At 36.7% G+C, this 20482-nt stretch overlaps 1 protein-coding gene across 8 annotated transcripts in view; it reads right to left on the reverse strand.

Moving 5' to 3' along the window:
* ZMYM2 (zinc finger MYM-type containing 2) overlaps positions 1 to 20482 on the reverse strand; it is an 87451-nt gene that overhangs the window by 11753 nt on the left and 55216 nt on the right. For all 8 annotated transcript variants that reach the window (XM_058844547.1, XM_058844546.1, XM_058844549.1 and 5 more), the window contains 8 exons: positions 14406 to 14578; positions 8225 to 8390; positions 7363 to 7397; positions 5363 to 5492; positions 5074 to 5189; positions 4188 to 4359; positions 2616 to 2717; positions 601 to 695 (listed from right to left, as the gene is read on the reverse strand). In XM_058844547.1, the coding sequence (XP_058700530.1) occupies positions 601 to 695; positions 2616 to 2717; positions 4188 to 4359; positions 5074 to 5189; positions 5363 to 5492; positions 7363 to 7397; positions 8225 to 8390; positions 14406 to 14578 (989 nt within the window). The remainder of the gene's footprint in view (positions 1 to 600; positions 696 to 2615; positions 2718 to 4187; positions 4360 to 5073; positions 5190 to 5362; positions 5493 to 7362; positions 7398 to 8224; positions 8391 to 14405; positions 14579 to 20482) is intronic.

Genomic DNA, 20482 nt, shown 5'->3' on the forward strand with positions numbered 1-20482 from the left:
CTGCAGTTATTGGAACAAAACCATTTCAGCTTTGTGCCAGGAATAGGAAACTATTTCTTGGTAGTGTCCTTCTAAATAAAAGATTATGGCTAATTTGTATCCAATGTCTAAAATAAGACTGACTAAAAATAAAATCTGGGAAAATTACAAGCAAATAAAAAAAATTTCCCAACTCTTTTACAAAGGAAATGCTATGCCTCCCATTCAAAACCATGGTAGTGCCAATGTTTTTCCATCTTACCATCAAATTAAATCAAGACACCTTTGTTCAAAGTAGAATTTAAAAGCATTGCTAAGAATACAGTAGGGATATATGGAGTGGTACATTTCATCAACTGTTCTGCCACTCTGAAGCAAAAATAGGACCAGAATTTACAAATCACACTCTTATCAAATCCAACAATTATCTGCAACAGACATACCACTGAAATAATTTTATTACTTGAAATGTATCAACTTATGTCATAAAGATAGGATATTAGGTGTGAGTAGACAGTAACATGCTGTAAATCAGTATGAGAACTAAAAAAAACCCTGGATATTATTTTCTATATACATTTTATGCTTTTCTTGATATTTTTAATACTATGAAAAAATTACCTTCTTTTTGGACCGAGGCCTTGGCTGTTCCTCATATTCTTCACCAAAAACAGGAGGTAACAAAAACTCATTTTCTGTATCAAGCTCCTCAGTTGCTGAAAATACATTAACAGAAACTTCTTTCTAAGCATCTTTTAAATAACACTGCTTTGAAAAAAAACCGATTAACTATATTGGTGTGCCTTAACATAAGGCGTCCACAAGGGCACACAAATAAACACAACCAAACACTGGATTTTGGTACAAGGAAACAAACTTATTTTTATCTTCAAACTAAGACAAAGCTGTCAAACAGTTTACTTCTAAGTAAGTTTCAGAGGACACAATGCTCAACATTTCAAGCATTATCTTAAGTTGCTAAGGCAGAATTTCTTACTGTAGACTCTTACATAATTTTTCAGCCCAGGCTGTCTTTGGTATCAAAAATTCTTAGGTATGGTGGGAATGAGCAGCTATGACTGGAAAAAATACAAATTAACTTAGTACATGCAGTTTTGTTCCTGTATTTAGAGTATTTCTATTCATGTTCTGTTATTTCTTGTAGCACATTACACTTGGTTAAAAATACTAAGAATCAGAAACCAAACTCCTTCAGTGAAACTGGTTTTAGTCTATATTTACACAAGTGGTGGAGGTGCAGCTCATGATAGATATTACAGTTAAGTTTGGAGAGCAGATGTATGGCAATACATCAAAATATTGTTTATTTAACACTTCAGGGGTATGATTGAGGACTCTACTTCAGGCAACATTGAGGAATGAGACAATATCTGAATGGATTTAATGTTATAAGTCCCACCTACTTTACTGAAGATGGTTCATCCCTCATTTAGCCATCAAAGAATGTTTTCACTCAAAATTGAACGCTCTTCTGATAATCTGATTTTACCACCTTACTTCTCACAACAGCTTTCCAACTGGTGCAGATAAAACAGCACTTACTTGTAGAGATTTCAGAACTTTGCCCCAGACTCAAGAGCAGTCCTTTTAATACCACAAAGAATCTTCTCTCAGAAGCACTTTAGTGTAATCAATGTCTCTTACAGACTGCTGCTACTTACTACTCCAATTTGCTTATTTATTTTCTTCTGTGGTTCTTCTTTCTCACATACCCAGCTTTGCTTACAAGGAGGGTTAAAAACCTAGTATGCATCTAACTAGTAACTGTCCCAAGATTAAGGTCAGGATAACCCCCAGGCTTTCTCTTTAAATTAGGCATAGAGCAAACTGGGCATCTACTGCAGATATATCAACAACACAGCACCAAAGGAGCCTGTCAGCTCCTACAGAACTTGCCCAGGTGAGGCATGAGAGTCATGTGTTCAAGAGAAGCTGCGTAACAGGGACAGTAACTACAGCCAGAAGCCTTCTTGGACCATGGATTGACTGGGGTATGGTGTAAAGAAACAGACACTGCTTCCTGCATTCTGTAAAGTGGTAGAAATTGTACCATATAGCATCAAGAGTTTCTTTCAAGAAAGGTCTCAAAACAGTGATTTTTTTTCCTGGTAATTCAAATAATGTTACCATTTCAAATGCAGGTACAGACATCACTGAGATATTGAAAGGTAACACAAGTGGTGTGCAGCATGCCGACTTGCAATTTTCTAACAAACTTGAGTGGGAAGTTGACCCTTTAGTAATTTCTTCTCTAAACCATGAAAATACCTGGTGATTGAAGAATGCATTCATTATATTTTCCATGACACATGCCATCTGAGTCTTTGAGCCTTCAAATAACTCTCCTAAATCCATGTTCAAAACAAATGATGCAGCCAAGTTTTTTGCAAATGGTTAACTTCCCCTTCTCTTTGCACTGTTTTGAATATTGTACTTAGAAAGATGGAAGAACTCATCCAGAAGTCCCCCATCTTACAAAGGCATGGCAAAGTTTTACCTAACAGTCAGTCAGGTGGATCCTGCAATCAAATAAAGCTCCCCTGAAAGGATGATTAAACAAGGTACAACGGCTGCCCACAGTGTCACAGTATTTACTAAAATCACAGAAGAATTACCTCTAGGAAAGTCTATTTCAATATCAAGGTCTGGCTCGTATGGAACATCAGGCAAGCTTGTCCGTGACTCTGAGTTTAGGAGATTTGAGTCAACTATCACATCTGTTTAAAAGAAAGGGAAAAACACACGGATTAGCCAAACGGTGCAGATCTGTAACTTCAGAAGCTGAGTTGTTCTAAAACTGATTGCCCTGCTCATTACCATCCTACATTTTCTTGCTCTTGAGATCTCAGATTTACTTCTCCAACCTGATTTCCTTCAAACATAAAAGATTCTTACTAGCCCACTGTTCTTCTCCATGAAGGTGAGTCAGCAAAGCACACATACAGAAAATCAAATACTGGTGAACCTGGATCATATCAACCAATCCCAGAACTCAAACAATCTTGACAAAGCTAACTATCTATTTTCCTACCTGATCCTGTCTCAACAGAACAGACTTTCATGTCTGCTTTTCTAGGATCTGTTTCTCAAATAAGGCATGCAGGCAGGGAGAAACAAAGCTTGAACTCTCTGCAGCTTCTGGCAAACACTGATTGCTCCAAACTCAATTCTCTGGAAGTGCACAAGCTCTGATCCTGTCTGCTCATTTAGCTAGCTGTACTTCACAAAAGAGAGCAAGGAACTGAAAATGACAACCTTGCAGTGCTACCAGAAATGTGCAGTTTTAGTAGGAGAATGGCAATAGGCTGGAATACAGTAAGCCCCTTAGGACTGCAGCTGCACTGGCCTCCTATATAATGAGGCACAAAGTGTAAGTTTATGTAATTTGTCGACAACCTTTCAGAAATCTGTTGAAAGAGCTTGGAAAAAACCTTCGAAATTTCATCTGAGTGAAGGCAAATTTTCCTGGAAAGATACACAAGAGACTTGAAGATTTGGGCAAGCAGGGCCAGGAAAGAAGAGCAAAGAGAAGTAGCACTGAGAAACTAAAACTACAAAGTATGTGGGACTTCTTGATCTTCAGATATAAATTTTTAGTATGGGAATAACATGTTGGCTGTTGCCCAGTAGTGCTTACTCTAAATCATGGGCTTTTCAGTTTCCCATGCTTTGCCAGAGTGCACAAGAAGCTGAGAGGGAGCATGTCCAGAAGAGATGAGCTGAAGTGTCCAAAGGGGTATCCCACACCTCACAGTGCTCAGTATGTAACTGGGGGAAGTTGACTGGGAACCAGCAAATGCTGCTCAAGAACAGGCTGGGCGTGGGTAAGCGGATGGTGAGCACCTGTATGGTGCATCACTTAGTTTTCTTGTGCTTTATCCCTCTCTCTCCTCTCTTTTAATTGTATTTATTAGTGTATTTTTTATTCCATTTTATTTTGTTTCAATTACTAAACCATTCTTGTCTCACAAGGTTTACTTTTTTTCTCCAAGTTTCTTCCCCACCAGGTGTGAGGGTTAGGGTAAGCAAGTGGCTGTGTGGTACTTTATATTAAAAATGTGCAACTTTATATTAACACCTCAATGACAGCATCGGACTTCCCCTAAAATACAAAACCAAACCAAATCCTCCTTGTCACAAACATCCCCCAGCACTCCAATCAGTCAAAAACTCATCAAGAAACTCACTGGCCACATCAGAAGCTTCAGCTTTTCCAACATGTTCAGGTACTACCCCTGACAAATTCAGTAGCTCAGCTTCCAGAGGATCTGAGGGGACTTTTCCCTTCAGCTCTTCTATTGCTGCAAGGATTTTCTCAGTGCTATCCAGAGTAGTGGGCAAAAAAACTGGAACTGGTACCTGTGCAGACAAGGAGGCAGAGATAATTAGAAAAGAAAAAAATGTCACAACAAAGCACCCAACAACCATAAAAAATTCTATATTCTTCTTCTGAAAGACAGAGTTGATACAGATTAGAAGGAAGTCACTCTAATGTGAGCTAACAAAAAATGCTGACAGGTTTAAAACCCAATATGAAGGAGCTGGGAAGAGAAGGGAAAGGAGGAAATGATACAGGAAAAAAAAAAAAAGACAAAATATAGCTGGTCAAAGAAAGAAAAGAAGTGTCTTTGGAACTTCAAATCTGCCTGCTTATAACCTCAGACTAACACTTTGGACAAACCAGCATCTTGTTTTAGTGGCTTGTTTTTTCCTGCTGTTTATCCCACTCCGCCATCCTTTCCCAACACAAACTTTTCAGCTTCCTTATTACAAGAATAAAGATTGCTGTTAAAGGCTTATTCAGCATATTCAGCAAAAGCAGAAGTATCACTCAGAACTGTTCCTAAGAAGCTTAGTGGCACAAGATTTTCACACTGGAAGCAGGCAGACAGGTCCTAAAGAACAATCAGGGAATGCAAGTGACACTGCCAGATCCTAATGCTTTTTCTCTAAGTAGAGAAACCCTGCAATCCTTTAGATAGACCAGAAGGAAAACAACCAGCAACACAAGGTGGTCCCACACATGCATGTGAATGGATGCCAATTTTAAAATGAAGCTGAAGTCTCACTTACAGGAACAGGAACCGTGGTAGGAACAGGAACGTTTTGACTATACATGTTCATAGGCACCGGAACGTAGACTGGTACAGGAATAGGCACTGGGACATACTCTTTTTTCCACTCATCTTCTATTAAAAAAAAAAGGAAAAAGGCAAATACTGCCAGGTATTTAAATATATTTTACACCTGCCATTTAGTGAAAAAAAGAAAAAATCAGAATATTTGCAATATGTTAAAAGACAGTAAAAGTTAAGAAAAAGCTGCAATGAGGAAATTAGTTCTAACACGGTTCAGGAGTTACCTGTCTGACAAGATTTTGTCTGCATATGAGGTTTACAGTACGTGGCTTTCGTCATTGTCAAAGGCTTGCAAAGAACTGCCTTGTTCTTCATTTCTCTGTTAGGTGTGGGAGAAGGTGGTGGAGCTGAGCCCTGCAGACAAGCAAATACAAGAGGGTGCTGTTACACCACCCTGATTCCAACATAAAGTCCTTGACTTCATGTATCAGCTGACACTTTCCATAAATGAGGTACTGAAGAGGAAGCACACAGAATCACAACACAACAGCACCAACTACTATTCTATAATTGCAAGCTATTCTACATTCCTGATATCAAGCTGCCACTGCCAGGATCATAACAGGACGGTTAGCACTTCTGGCTCCTTTTGTTTTGTTTTTTTTTTAATTGAAGGTACCATAAAGAATTTTTTTACATGCTTGTTTAAGTGAAGGCACCATTTAAGCAATTTTGTAACACAAAAAGTAATTTCAGCTGTAAAAAGAATTCATTATAAGCAGCACGAACACACTTTAGGCTCAAGATCTAAGCTTCTTGAATTATGCTATAGTCCAAAGTTCACTTTTTAAAAAAAAAAAAAAAAAAAAAAAATCCGAATAATAATGCTCTAAACACTTTTTTATTACCTAAAGTATGAACTTCGGGCTCCCCCTGCTGGCTCTACAGCAGTGACAACAAATACCTGGGAACATCCCATAATGTTCAATTGCATTCTTACAATCAAGAAGTAAAAAACCCTCTTGTTTTCTAGACAAGGTTTTTGTACCCTAGAACCTCTTCTAGAACCTGATTTGAGAAATAAACTCTCAGTTCTATTTGGTCATATGTAGGAAGACTAGCCCCATATGTCCTTTTAGATATGGATGGAAAGCCCATATCTAAAAGATGTTCAAAGTTGCTCGAAGTTCAAAGTTCATCTAAAAGTTGTTCAAAGAACAACTCTACTAGGTGTACACTCCCTAATAAGTATCAAAAAATACTGTCATACATAGCTTTGACACAATCTTTAAAAATTTATGGACTGAATTAGCATCATGAAACATAAAATACTAAAAGTTTTTAACATGACATCTTAGCTTGTCTGATGTCTCTAGTTACCTAAGCAATTTTCTGTGTTTTTCATAAATATATTTATATTGTCATCACAAACTTTCACTTAAACCTAGGATTTACCATTACTGCCTATTTGCATTTAAAAGACAAGTCTCTCAGACCTTCCATACAAACAAATCAAAACAAAACTAAGTTTCAAACAAAATACACTAAGCTAACTGAAAACAATATTAATAGTAGTATATTTGACAAGCTAAGAAAAACTGAAACTCAGAATGAAGGCTGCTGCTCCACTGATTATCCCCACTCTTCCAGACAGCAATCCTGCAAAAGGCTATGCTTCCCTACTCTGCAGCAAAGTCAATCAGACCTTGAGCACCTAGAGAATTCTACTCTTGGGAAGGACAAAATTTAAGACCTGAAGATTTATTTTCAGCTTTTTAAAGCTGAGCTACCACCTTATTATTCCAGCAGTGAAATTCTCTTCCTTTTCTATACTCAATAAATACATCTAATCAGTCTAAACATGTGAATAAGACACACGGTTTGTTGATTAACTTTTAAGCAGCATATATAGGCACTATAGATGGAAAACCCATGGTTGATGATTTAACTTCCCAGAAGACACTGAAAAGAAACTATGAATATTTTAAATTTTTATTTCACCTACAGATGTGAAAGAGACTAAAAAGCTTCATGAATTTAGCTTAGGATCATTCAAAGACACTAATTTTTAGTTTTTAATAGCATCCCTCTAATTCACCAGGATCTCTCATTTTAAGTACATCTAATTATGTTAGTATATTATTAAATATTATATATTTATATATATATATATAAATATATATAAAGAGAGAGAGAGAGAGAGAGAAAGAGAGAGAGAGAGAGAGAGAGAGAGAGAGAGAGAGAGAGGGTTAGATATATCAGTGTGTTAAATATATGTACTTACTGTTATTTTTGTCCGAGGGGTTTGACAGCCCTGATCTAAAAGTACAAAAAAACATTTTTAGAATTTTTTTTCCCTTTTTCAAAATCAAAGCAAATTTCAGTAATCAACTCAAAACAACACCTGTCACCAATACAACATTAAATCAAGAGAAGTCATTAGTACCATATTGCAGGCGAGAACTGCACATAAGTCTTTCTCTTCATGGACATTTCCCTACTGATCTCCCTCAATACTCCAGTATTGACCCTTACACAAAAGCAAATGATAAATCAGTGCTCTAGCCAGATGTGAATACAGCCTCCTTCAGAAAAGTAAACAACAAAATGTTCAACCATGAAAATGGATATACAAAGAAGCTGAGTTGTTTGAGTTTTGCCTGACTTGCCATTTAAACCACACAAACATGTATTCAGTGCCCATCAGCAAATTTACACACTACCTACTGCCAACAGAAAGGGAAAAAAAGCAATGTATTCCTCTTATCTAGATACTTTCATTTTATTCTCATTCTCATTTACATTTCATTTATTTCCTTTAATTCCATTTAATGTATTTCTTTTTTTCATTCCTAGTGCATCTGTTCTCTGTAACCAAAAGGCATTTTGAAAAGTGTTTCCACACGGCAAGTAATGACAAACTGGAGCACAACAAAAGAGGAAAACACTTTCTGTTCCCATGATGATACAGCACTAAAATTCCACTTAACCCAGAACAGCTCAATGCCGTATCTGATGATAACACAGAAAAAAGGATAATCTCTAATGCAGTTTATTACAACAAATAAATAATTCATGCAGCTTTCAATTTTTCATTTAAAAGAAGCACCTGGCTTGACACTTCTCAGCCCTGAAGCAGCACATACCATAGTGCAGGTTCTCAGGTCCTTTCTGGGTGGCCAGATTGGGCTCGTTCTGTTGACAGTAGAAGCGGAGCAAACAGTGCTGATCGCAGAAATGCTTCATCTCGCCGCGCCACTGCACCTTCTCTTTGAGGGCTCCTTGTGACTTACAACAGTCACACCGTACAGCCTTAATGCAAAGGAAGAGGTTCACATTTTTAAACAGGCCTTGGGATAAAATTATTTCTATACTTTAAAAGGCTACATTTTTAAGAGTACCAAAGATTCAGTACCACTACACAATTAAGTTTTGCTCATGTACAGTAGTTAAGCTATCCTCTTTTGTTATGGGTTATGAGTTAGAACCAAGAATAAATCTGGGTTTTTTTATTAATTTTTCACTTTGTAAAAAAACGCAAAAACTGCTCACTTCTAAACAGTCATCAAAAAAATAATTTTGTTCATTAATTTTAATTAATTTTGTTAAAGCATTCTACAAAACAAGAGCAGAAAGTGACAGACTCTTTAATTATATTACTGAACTGAGGACAATACAAATCATCTTTTATCACTCCAAACTCTGGCAGGATTTTTTTGTTTTAAAAAGAATCGAAAGTTCTAAAAAGTTTTAAAAATGTCACCAAAAGAATCACTTCTCTAGGTATCAAATCAGCATACATTTTTTTTATATTCCCATTATTTTAATTGTTTAGCAACAATTTTAGATTCCAATTCTTTAATTTATCCAAGTTTCTCTACGATTTATAAACAACGATTTCTCTCAAAAAAAGAGGACTCCCCAAAATTTAGTTAGTACATAACTCAAACATTCAAGTAACCTAACTTTCATGAACCTGCATGTTATGTTATTTTCATGAGGCATCACTAAGACAGACAACACTTTCCTCCAAAATGCATTCTACTGCATTTTATCTGCCATGCTATATATTATTATCTGAACAGTGGTAGCCTCAATTTCACATCTTCAAGTAAGCAAATTAATTGTTCGCACTACTGTTTGCCTCGATATTGTTTGCAAACTCCATCCTAAGGCTGACCTTAAAAAAATTAAAAACTTTAAAGATGCTCAGGAATCCAAAATAAGTTAACCTAATAATGTGGCCAGGAGAGGAAGAGGGAAGTTATAATATATGCAACACAAAACATTAATACATAAAACCATACACAACACTGCAGTTATGCACAAGGCTCTGATGGCTTAAAAAAAAAAAAACAAAACAAAACGAAGTCCAACTGTAGTTTTTGTGACTCCAAAAAAGTATGAACAAGCCAATTAGCTCAAATTAATTCAAATTTTAAAAATAATTAAATCTCTAGTTTCTTCTCTGTACTTGAACAGTGTGGCACCATTCTCTGGCAGTGTAAGAAATTAAGCTCTCAGTTGTAATTTGCAAGTATTTAAAGATGATACATAAACTAACTTCTAACAATATAACCAGCTTTATATTTGGAGCAATTAAAGCTGCAGCTTCAAGATCCCCTCACACTGAGCACCAGGTGGCCCTGGAAGAGCAGGTATTTCTCTTCCCTCATCTCTGTGCAGGTTAGCAGCAGCAGTGCTTATGCACCTGTAGGGCACACAAGGTCAGAGACCTTACAGCACTGAATTATCCCCATCCTCCCTCAGTTCCTGTTAAATTTGTCACTTGGACTTTCCACAGATACTGATTCACAGCTCCTTTTGCAGATCACCTCAGTGGGACAAAAGAGCAAGTAAGTTGTATTCTTGGAAGGGAGTGGGGAAGAAGATAAAAAGTAGAGTGCGGATCAGTTCAGGAAAGTTGCGAATTCACACCTTTAAGGCAAAAGCAACTTCCAAAGCCACCAAATGACTGAAATACCAGTAGGAAAAAAAAAGTATAATTCACTCTAAATTTAAATCTCAAACCCACCTAACACTGATTAAGAATGACAGCTGACTCATGTACAGAAAAGCCCATCTATTCTGACCTGCTGCACGCTGCTTGACTATCAAAGCACCACTTTCTGCTCATTTTTCTCCCCTTCAAAGAAAGAAAAAGGGGTCAAATCTTGTCAAATCTAGCAACTACAGCCTTCCTACTGCAGGGCCTGTTGTGATAGGACAAGGAGAAATGGTTTTAAATTGGAGGGTCAACTTAGATTAGATATAAGAAAGGTCACCTTAGATTAGATAGAAGAAAGAAGTTTTTTAGAATGAAGGTGAAACACTGGAACATATTGCCCAGAGAGGTTATAGATAGGTAAACTTTTAAGGTCAGGTTGGATAGGACTTCAAGCAACCTGATCTCATTGAAGAAGTCCCTGCTCATTGCAGAGGCATTGCGACTAACTAGGCAGCCTTTTAAAAGGTCCCCTTCCAACCCAACTATTCTGTGATTCTTCCATTCCTGCAACTGTTCTCTCCCTCCCCTGGTTTTCTTTTTCATTTAGGTTTTTGAATAAGTATATTATTGTCTCTCCTGGATTTCTACTAAATTATTTAGTTATTACAATTCCTCAGGAAACCTAGGATTCTTTTATAGCGACACTTCACTTCTCATCTCTACATTTGCTACACTTTAATTGTACTATTTACATAACGCTGTTTTTACAGTCAGTGTTATACACCGTTCCATGCACTGAAGTTTCCTGTTAACTGCTTGCTCACCACTTCCCTGACCATCAAATTTATTGAAAGTGAAAATGAATTAATAATTTTTTTTTGCATTTTATGATTTTTCCCTTCCTTTTTTCTTTTGTTTTCACCTGGGGTACTGGCACTAAATGTTAACTGAATCTCCAAAACACCTGCTTCAAGTCTTCTTATCCGTGTTCCACAAAGCCCATCTCTACTTGTGATGCTTGCACTGTACAAGTCCTGTGCCACTCACAACTGCTTTTTGGTACATTTCTTTTCCCATTACTTCAACATGTTCAAATGGGCATGGTGATTAGTATAAATCACTAATGTTCACCCCAAATTTGGGTTAAAGAATAAAATTTTCATATGTGGGACTTTTATTTACATTTTTAATCCCTCCATCACCGGTTCCTAATGTTCTCCAATGGTATGGACTACTATTAACTTGACCTAATCTTAGCTGTCTATTCCAGCTTCAATTGCAGTAAACAGGAAGCAAAAGATGTTCCCAGAGAGTGAGTGATTATAAGAGAAAGGAGATCAACTGTTCTGAAAGAGTACTTACTGGAGGTTGAGGTGTCTAACTAGAGAACGGTTGAATTCCGACAAGAGGAATTCCACAAGGCTGTCTTTGCTGTCTTTACCATTTTGATTATATGCTGGCTCCACTTTCCGATTTTACCACTGCTGACAATCATTGCTGAGCTCACTGGCCACAGTAATTTTTCTTTTCCTTGGACTGTAGTTCCCCACCTCCTACTTACTCTTTGCTGAAGACACCTGAGCCCCACTGAATACAGAGTCAGCACTGCATGTGCTGAGTCTAATCAATTCTCCACTGTAGCCTTGCACGACCTGTGTGCACTTCAGCTCTAGTACTGTCATCAGTGTTTCTCAGTGTGTATTTAAAGAAACAGATTTCTGTGCTGTTCTCAGAACTGTATACTCTTCTTCAAGGTAATTTCAATGCTCTAATGTAACACCAAATGACTGAAACTGTCATCGAACATCAGGCTACTAAATGATCTATATTTCCCAGGCATTTTCTGGATTAACATCCAAACCATTGCAAGCAAGTTTACAGGAGGAGCTCTAAAAACTTAGGGAGCTAACTTCAAGACACCCAAAATTTTGCCTCTTGTCTCAGAGGTGCACAGAACCCACACAGCAGAAATTTCCTCAGCATTTGGCACCAAATAGTAAATGCAGCTGTTGCCCAACAGATGATCAGGACTAAAACTATTCTTTTACATTTCACTGCCTCATATCATGTTTAAAGGACTCTTATCTAGGTAAGTTTAATAAACTGTTAATACTTCCAGATAAGCTATTGTGCTTCTACCATTGCTAATTTCTTTTGACTTTCTGAGAAGAGAATTTTGGCATTCAGGGAAGTGCTCCCATAGTAATACTTGATTATTTTATAAGGTTACAATGTTTTCCAGATAATACTACATGAGAAAGATGTGTCCATAAAAAAAAGTAGACGAAGAAGATGGAGACAAACACTTGTTTAATGAACACAATGATGGTGTTAAAACATTACTATGTTATTACTACTTATTTCTCCTCATGTATACATTCACTGAAACTCCAAAAAAAACACTGAACATTGCATAAATGAGACAAAGCTCATACATATGTAACTATTCTTTTAAGAAGCTAACAGACAAAACAGCTAATGAAATACAAATTCAGATAATGGTCCTTATCTATTCTATGTTTCTATGTTTTGATCATTGTGTATTTTGGCTAGGTAAGAATATGAGCTAACAAAGCACTACCAAATCCAAGGTATCTGGAGTGACTTCCATAAAGTAGAAGTTACCAGCAAGGATGTAAAAAAATAAAAAAATAAAATTTTAGCAAAAGACACAATTTCCCAAAACCTATTTTATGTCTTTCCCATGTAATAAATCTCAAGCTTTTTAAACCAAAACTCAATTGTATTAGGGCTTTAAGAAGCACTTGAAAAAAATTACAATCAACAATTCTTCATAAGGAACACAAGTTCCAATAACAAGTGTAAGATTCAAAAAGTAGAAATATCTAACACTTCTACATCATCAAAAGTATCAAAAGTCACTAGTTACCAGCAAATCTGTTTAAACTGTCTTTTTATGACAGCAGATCTAACATTTCTGCAGCACAGTACTAACATCATTTAAGCAGACTTCATGGGCCAGTTATTACCTTATCCCATGAATCAGGATAATCTGAGGTCTGAGTTTTCAAGTGGTTCTCAAAGCTGAATCACAGTACAAGCTTCCACAGAAGCTCAGCTACATGAAAGTAGTTTGGTATGCACACCTACAGACTATACTCCTTGCTGAATCACCAAAAGATTTCTAAAGCACACCAAAGATTTAAGTTCTCTATCAGAAGGCACTTTTTTCACAGGGATAAATTTCATCCCACACCCCAAGTTTTAAGGCATATAGATAGATTAAATATTATTGTGTAAAGTTAGTATTTCAGTTAAGAACTTTGCAGCCAAGCTTTGTCACTCTATTTTCATATGAGACAAAAGAAACACATTGTGGCCTTCAGTAGTTTTCTTTTAGGAATGTCTAACAGGACTCTACATACATTATTCAACATAAAGAATTTACAATGTTTGGCTGTAACATTTCTGGAATCAGACATTCCAAAATATCAGATATGTCTTCATATTCAGTTCTTTTATGGTGGGTAGATCATCTTGAATTACAGGACTTGTATCTAGCCCTCTAACATTTCAAGTTTTTTACTGCCTTCCAGGCTGTGTGCAGAGTTTTGGTACGGTGATGAATTTTGTACTCTTTTTTTGCAACTGTATCCACAGTGTAGCTCTTGTTTTGAAATTATCAGTGTAGCTTTCCAGGGCGTTCACACCAGAGATCAAATATTTTATCCATGGCACTAATCGCAGGTTAAGCCCAGTCCAATTTCATCTTTTCGTTTCAAAAAATGTAAACAAAAAAGCTCTTATTGTGAAGTCTTTGTTGGTTGTGCTTTACAAGGCAGTTAAGCTTCCAGAGACTTAGAAATAGATGCCATCTGTTTGATTTAAACTTTTATTAGAAATCCATTTGATCTTGCTTTTTCCTTTGGCATCCTTTCCACTGGGAAATACTGAACAACCAAAGCCTCTGCAGTTCAAACTGTGGGAGAAGGGAAAAGGCAAAAAAGGAGGCAAAAACAGGAACAAGAAAAACTCTGCTAATGTCAGTGAACTCAAGGTATCCAGCTGCTACTAACAGCGTTTCCAACATTCTGAATACACATTTAAGAAGTTTTGACAAGAAACAAGTGGTATCAAGTGAGAAAAAATTGGAATTGTAAAGTAATAAATACACAAAGTAATTTTTTTTCTGTAACTCAAGACTTCCTTGCCAAACGAATTAATAATATCAGATGACAGAAATGCTGCTCTAAGTACTATGAAAACTCAAATGATGAAATTAATACATTTGCTAATTCTATAGCAAATGCTTTGCTGAAGTAAGCCATGTTTGCTGCACAGTTCTTGATATATCCTCACATGTGCATTTTTGGTTTTTTTAACTGTGGAGCTCTCGTCAAAAATTCTGAGTTACTTGCCTTGTAGTACCAGTCCTGAAATTTTTTACAGCACTCTTCACTGCAGAAATCTCTCACTACACCATCAAGTTCCTTAGTTGCTCCCTTTTTGCACAGCTGTGAGCAGTAATTACAAGTAACACATCTCAGTCCTAACCGTCTTGCAAAGTCTTGTTTATATAGCAGCTTGCAGCCTGGAAACAGATTTTAAACATTAGGAACAAAGTAATTTTTACAGAGAGATAGCACAGTTAAGAGTTAAATATCGAAAATTAAATGAATACAACAACAGCTAACAACTGGGGCTTCAGACAAATTCAGGTGGCACAGTAAGGCTATATTTCAAGACATTTTTACCCAAATACCTTCCCTACACAACTCTATGGTATCCTGTCATGCCTGCATCTTTTTCAAAACCCTTCCTGAACCTTTGTTTATCAAAGCCCTGAATAAACAGACAAGAAAAAACCCCGTAATTTTCTTTTACTATAGACCCATGCAAAAGCATTGACTTGGAGTAACATTGCCCAGGTACACACTCTCAAAATGCTAGAGATCCAGACAACACTATCTACTACAGAAATACCTATCTTCATGAATCAACTTAATTTTATTACTACCTTTATTTATATTAATAAAACATGCCACCTAAGATAATTCATTAATATTTAAGAACACTAATATGTACAAGATGACCTAAGAACTGAGGGATTTCTTAAAAAATGTAACTACAAAGCAAGCAATGGTCAGCAGTGAGAATTATGCAATGACAGGAAACTACACATGAAATTTGTGAAGAGTTTGCATGTAATTAATTTTTTTTTTTTTTTTTTTTTCACATGGGGTGGAGGTGTTAGTATTTTGGTTTTGGTTGGTTGTTGTTTTGTGTTGGTTTGGGGTTTTTCCGTTTGTTTGTTTTGGGGTTTTTTTGCTTTGTTTTTTTCTTTTTCATTTACTATACAGTCATAGTTTCAAGGTTGACATAATGACAGCTATATTCCTCCATAATCTGACCTTCCCTGAAGCAAACTAGAAAATATATTCTAACACATCAAATGTGTTAAAGGATGAATACTGTAGCTATTATATAGGCTATTTTCAAAATGTATTTAAATGACCTCAAATCCTGTGCCACTCAGCTAAAGCCTAAATCATATACTGAATACCTCTGTAATTGTCCTGATTTCATGGGAGAAAACAGAATGAGGAGATGAAGTAACTGTCTATATCGAACACTGGAGGGACAAGATAACATTTACACAGACCTTTAATCTAAGGTACTGCACCTGTTTTTATAATCCACCAAATATCACAGTACCACCAAAGACCAGAATTCATGTCTTCCAAATCTCTACTCTGCTAGGACATATATATAATCTAACAGATGCAGACTTCTGTACCTCTGATAAGTTATGAAACTCAGTATGTAACATACATGCTGCTCGTCCTCTGCCATACAGAATATGAAACTACTGTGATGTATTCAGTAATTTCAATTATGTGACTTCTGCTGTTGTTTATTAGGATAGAATTCATATGTGTGAAACTGAGATACTATTTTTAAATCACTAAAAGCACAAGAATGCAAATGGAAGATGCAGCAAACAATCTTCCAAAAATAAAAGGTTATTGAGGAACTTCAACTTGCAATGCAACAAGCTTTGTTAGCAAATTGAATTTGTTACTAATGTCAAAACAATACATTTATAGAATACTGTACAAGTAAGATTCTGTAGGTCATTTGGTTTAAAGTGTTTTTTTGGGGTGTTGTTTTTGTTCGTTCTTTCAGTTTCTTCTTTAACAACAGAATAAAGAACATTACTAGCACAGATGGAAAGTCCCATATCCAGCAACCATCCTTACAGTGTAACTAACTTGGACTTTAAATACATTATTTTGAAGGAAATAACAATCCTGAAGATAACAGAATGTGCAAGCTATTAGTTAAAAATACCAATTAAAAGCAAAATTTCCTGTCAGTATCTTTTCCTGCTGGCTATATCTCTCATTATTGCATGGAGCATCATATTCTTTCCACTTATTTGAAATTCCAGAGATATCTTAGCATCACTATGTATCCTCCTCTTCAGCTATCTCTTACAAAAGCCACCCAATGCTGCATAACCCTTTAAAAACTATAGACAACTAGTACTCCTCTACTACCAACTAGGCAACCTATGTCCATCTGGCGAAATAAGTTCACAAAAAGGAATGGACAAAATTTACATTTTTCTTGGCTTCTGAACTACAGGCAAGAAAGTTGAAGACAATGCTGCTGTTTTATTTAATAAGTTACCAGGTAAGAAATTTTCCACTCTACAGTCAAACATCTCCCACATCTCTGTGACTCATAGAAAATAATGATCAGTGAACATTAAGTAAGGGGAAACAAAAAGTCAAAAATTCCACCCCTTAAGACCTAAATGCTTGGAACACATGGGGTTTTTTATAGATGACTGACTGAAGGGCTTCTTGCTGAAGGAGGCCTCTTACAAAAGATAAAAACCCATTTTTACAAAACTTTAGACATTGACAGCAGATTGTTACAACCCTGAAGACTGCTGAAGTAGAATCTTTACAAAGCCTTTCTTTTGCAGCATCTTGAGCAAGATTCTACAGATTTATCTGAAACTCTTTTACATGTTTGTAGTAGGTAACTTAATCCACAGAGCCAGGGAAAATTTGGTTTAGCTTCAAGATCTTGTGACTTCAAAGAGAGAGAAACCAAAATGCCTTTCTTAGGTCCTTAGTAGTCTGCAATCCAGGATACACATTCTTATTACAACACTATGGTTCCGACTAAAGAGTAAGACTTCTTCGCATAGGAAAAGGTATTTGCCTTTGTCAAAACAGATTCTGAGCTCTAACAACTTGGTATTCTCTTGCACAACAGAAATCCTCAATCAACATAACAGAACACCCATGATGGCTATATATTAGGGCTTTGTTGTGGATAAGTAATACAAAAAGCACTGAATGTCTGACCTTTCTAATATCAACACTAAAATCCTGAGGGGTTGTTCAGCCAAGCTCCCCTGGGGACTTGGGGTTCATGAGTATAAGCACTGCCTAAAACAGAGAGCTGACAGTTCCAACATTTCGGACAAAAAAATCTGAGTAAACTCCTATGTACCTCGAGATTTCTCTTACACCACCAGACCCACAAGTTAGAGTGATCAGATGGAAACCTCTCCGGCTTTAAAGCGCCTCTGAGCAAAAGCAACTCCTTGAAAGAAATTATAAGCATGGGTTATTTGGCTCAAGCTACACCAGTCATTAATTATGGTCATTATTAAAGTTGTAACACCATCCCACACACTGGCAGTCTCCGAAAGACCACTAAGGACCATTTACAGAAGTATCTTGAACTCAAAATCTGAATCAAACAAAAACCAAGTAGGTATCTGCTAACTTAACATATATCCTTAATTACGCTATTGCAATTATGGCTTCCGAGCAAAGCCCAACACAAAACCCATCCCTTAAAACCCCTGAATTTTGGTTCCCCACATAAATGGTAGAGAGAAAACAAAGATCTGAGCACATACAAAGGAAGATTGCTGACAAGACAACACCCAGGCAATTGCTCAAAACCTTTAATTCAGGGAAGTTCCAGTTTAAGAGAGCTTCCCTTCTCTTGGCAAATCCAAGAACTGCCAAGTTCAGCTATGCAGAGTTGGCAGAAAACCTGCTTCACTTGACTGACTGCAGACTCGGTACAAGCTACTAAGAACATGATCTTGTTCTATCAGCAGTACCTGCTTCAGGTACTGCTGTACATTTCTACATCAAGTAGTGTGTAAAAAGGAATGCTGAACCAGAAATAATCCCAAGTCCTCAACACCAGCCCCTTTTTACCACAGAAACTAATATCTTTATAGAAAGTAATTCTTCTATCCTAAAAAAAATGGGTTTTTACCTCTGAAAGGCTGTCCTTGCTAAACTACCTTTTTCCTTCAAGTAACATCCAGGACTTGCTGTTCTCCCATCTCATAATAACCTTAACTGTTACCTGTTCTAGAGAAGAATAACAACAGGCCTGTAGCATCACAAGCTACGTCTTGGAAGCTTTCTGGAGCTATGTCCCATGCAGATCTTTCTGTTCTATCTCCCTCCATACCGATTCACATACAAAACCTCTTCCATACCCACACTGCTATCACTCGGTGTCTCTGGATTCATAATAAACATTATTATTTTTAGGAAAACAGATGGATGCAATGTATCCAAATTCTGGGTCCTGCTTGGATTACTGTGAAAGTAGACCCTACCCTCTTCTGTGTACAGAGAAATTGTCTATACCTCTTCGTTCCTTGTCCTCACCTTAAGAACCTTTTATTATTATTCAGCTTTCATACAACTTCAGTTTATCCTGATACTAAGTACTATCTCCCTCCATTCTCCTCCCTCTTACTCCAATCCAGTTACTCAGGTTTTGCTTATTCTTAAATCTTTCCAGGTTGATAATTCTTTCATGTAAATTAAAAGCATCTTTATAAGTTTCTTTCTTGTGCTCATAATCTCAGCACATTAAATTGCATCACCCTTTATCTGCAACAGTCAATGTTGCCTTTGCTCAAAGAACTACCTCAATCCTCTTTAAAAGACACAACAGTGGAATTAACATTGAAGAATGAAAATCTAACAAGGACCACTGGTGTCGAACAATGCACAGGATTTCACTTGATTAACTTTACTGTGTTATAAATGATCTCTCCACAAATAAAGACAAAAATTTCAACACTCAATACCTGTACAAAAAATTTAAATTACACTACTTGAACACTATCAATGTTCTCACTCTACAAAGGGAAAGGAAGATAAACAATCTCTTCCACATAGTTCTATCTTTCCACTTCTCAACTACAATAACACTGTCAGAAATATCAAAATCCAGATTAACGATTTAAAACTATTAAGTAATTTCAGAAGAGATGCATCCAAGAAGCACTAATTGGAAACTACATCTACAATGAGACTCTTCCACAAGTGGAATACCACAAGAAGAAACTGCCCAGCTCTTCCATGTGCATTTGTCTTCTTTCCATGTGCAGAACTATGCTTTCCTTCAGCATATCCAAGAGCCTTCGCTTGGTGGATCTGTAGCAAGGAAGCCTGTTAAATACCCCCTAAGTGACTTGTCAGAATTGAGTATGCTGTCTCTTTTACCTCATTTTTAAAAGCAAAAAAGATTATTTTAGCTTTTACAGTAACAAAATTTGTTTGGAATAGTCATCTGTGACTCAAAGATTAAAAACCAGACTACTCAATCAGATGACATCGCCTGAACAGCCATGGCCGTTACCACGGCCTCTTGGCCATCAGAGTTCCTTAAAAAACTGTCAAGGCTCAAAGAAATGCCAGGAATGTCCCATTCCAACTTCTGTCCATAGCAGTCAAAGGTCATAGTGTCTCAGAATAGCTCACGCACCTCTAAATACCTCCAACATTCACTTCTACTTTTCTACTAACCCAGTTGGTAGGAAAGGAGTATCTTCCAGCAGTAACAACATGACTCTTGAAACTGTGAACAAGTATTTTTAAAGATCATTCATTTTGCAGTATTTAAGACATGTTCTGCTTTTTACTTGTCCCATTTTGCCAGGATATCCCAACTCAGCACCAAACAAAGCTTCAAATGAAAGCCACAAGGACACTGACATTTCAGGTTACAATTTATCTCAAGACGGACACTGCCAAAAGATGTGGTCATGAGCAAAATCAAACTAGGCACCATAGGAAGATAACAATATTTGCACATGGCAGGCCTCTATCACGAGCTGTAGAAAGGACTTAACAGCTCAGTGAAGCACAAATCCAAAAGTGTGTAAAAGGGTGATTTCCTACTGTCTTCAAAAATTTCTATATGTTAGGCCCAATTCTGTACATTTTATTTTTTAAAGCAGTATTGGTGCCTCTAAAAAAGATAGTTGCTAATGCAAACAATTAAAAAAGCTGTGTTTGAACAGTTCCTGTAGCTCTCACTTTAAAATAATGAGACTGAACATCAGGAACAAAGAGATTCACACAAGGTTGATGGCAACTCCCTTTGTCTAGGGCAGCTCAGCACAGCAGGGCCAGTGCACCAACGCTTCCTT

This window comes from Poecile atricapillus, chromosome 1, assembly GCF_030490865.1.
Source record: "Poecile atricapillus isolate bPoeAtr1 chromosome 1, bPoeAtr1.hap1, whole genome shotgun sequence".
In the NCBI taxonomy this organism is placed as follows: Eukaryota; Metazoa; Chordata; class Aves; order Passeriformes; family Paridae; genus Poecile; species Poecile atricapillus.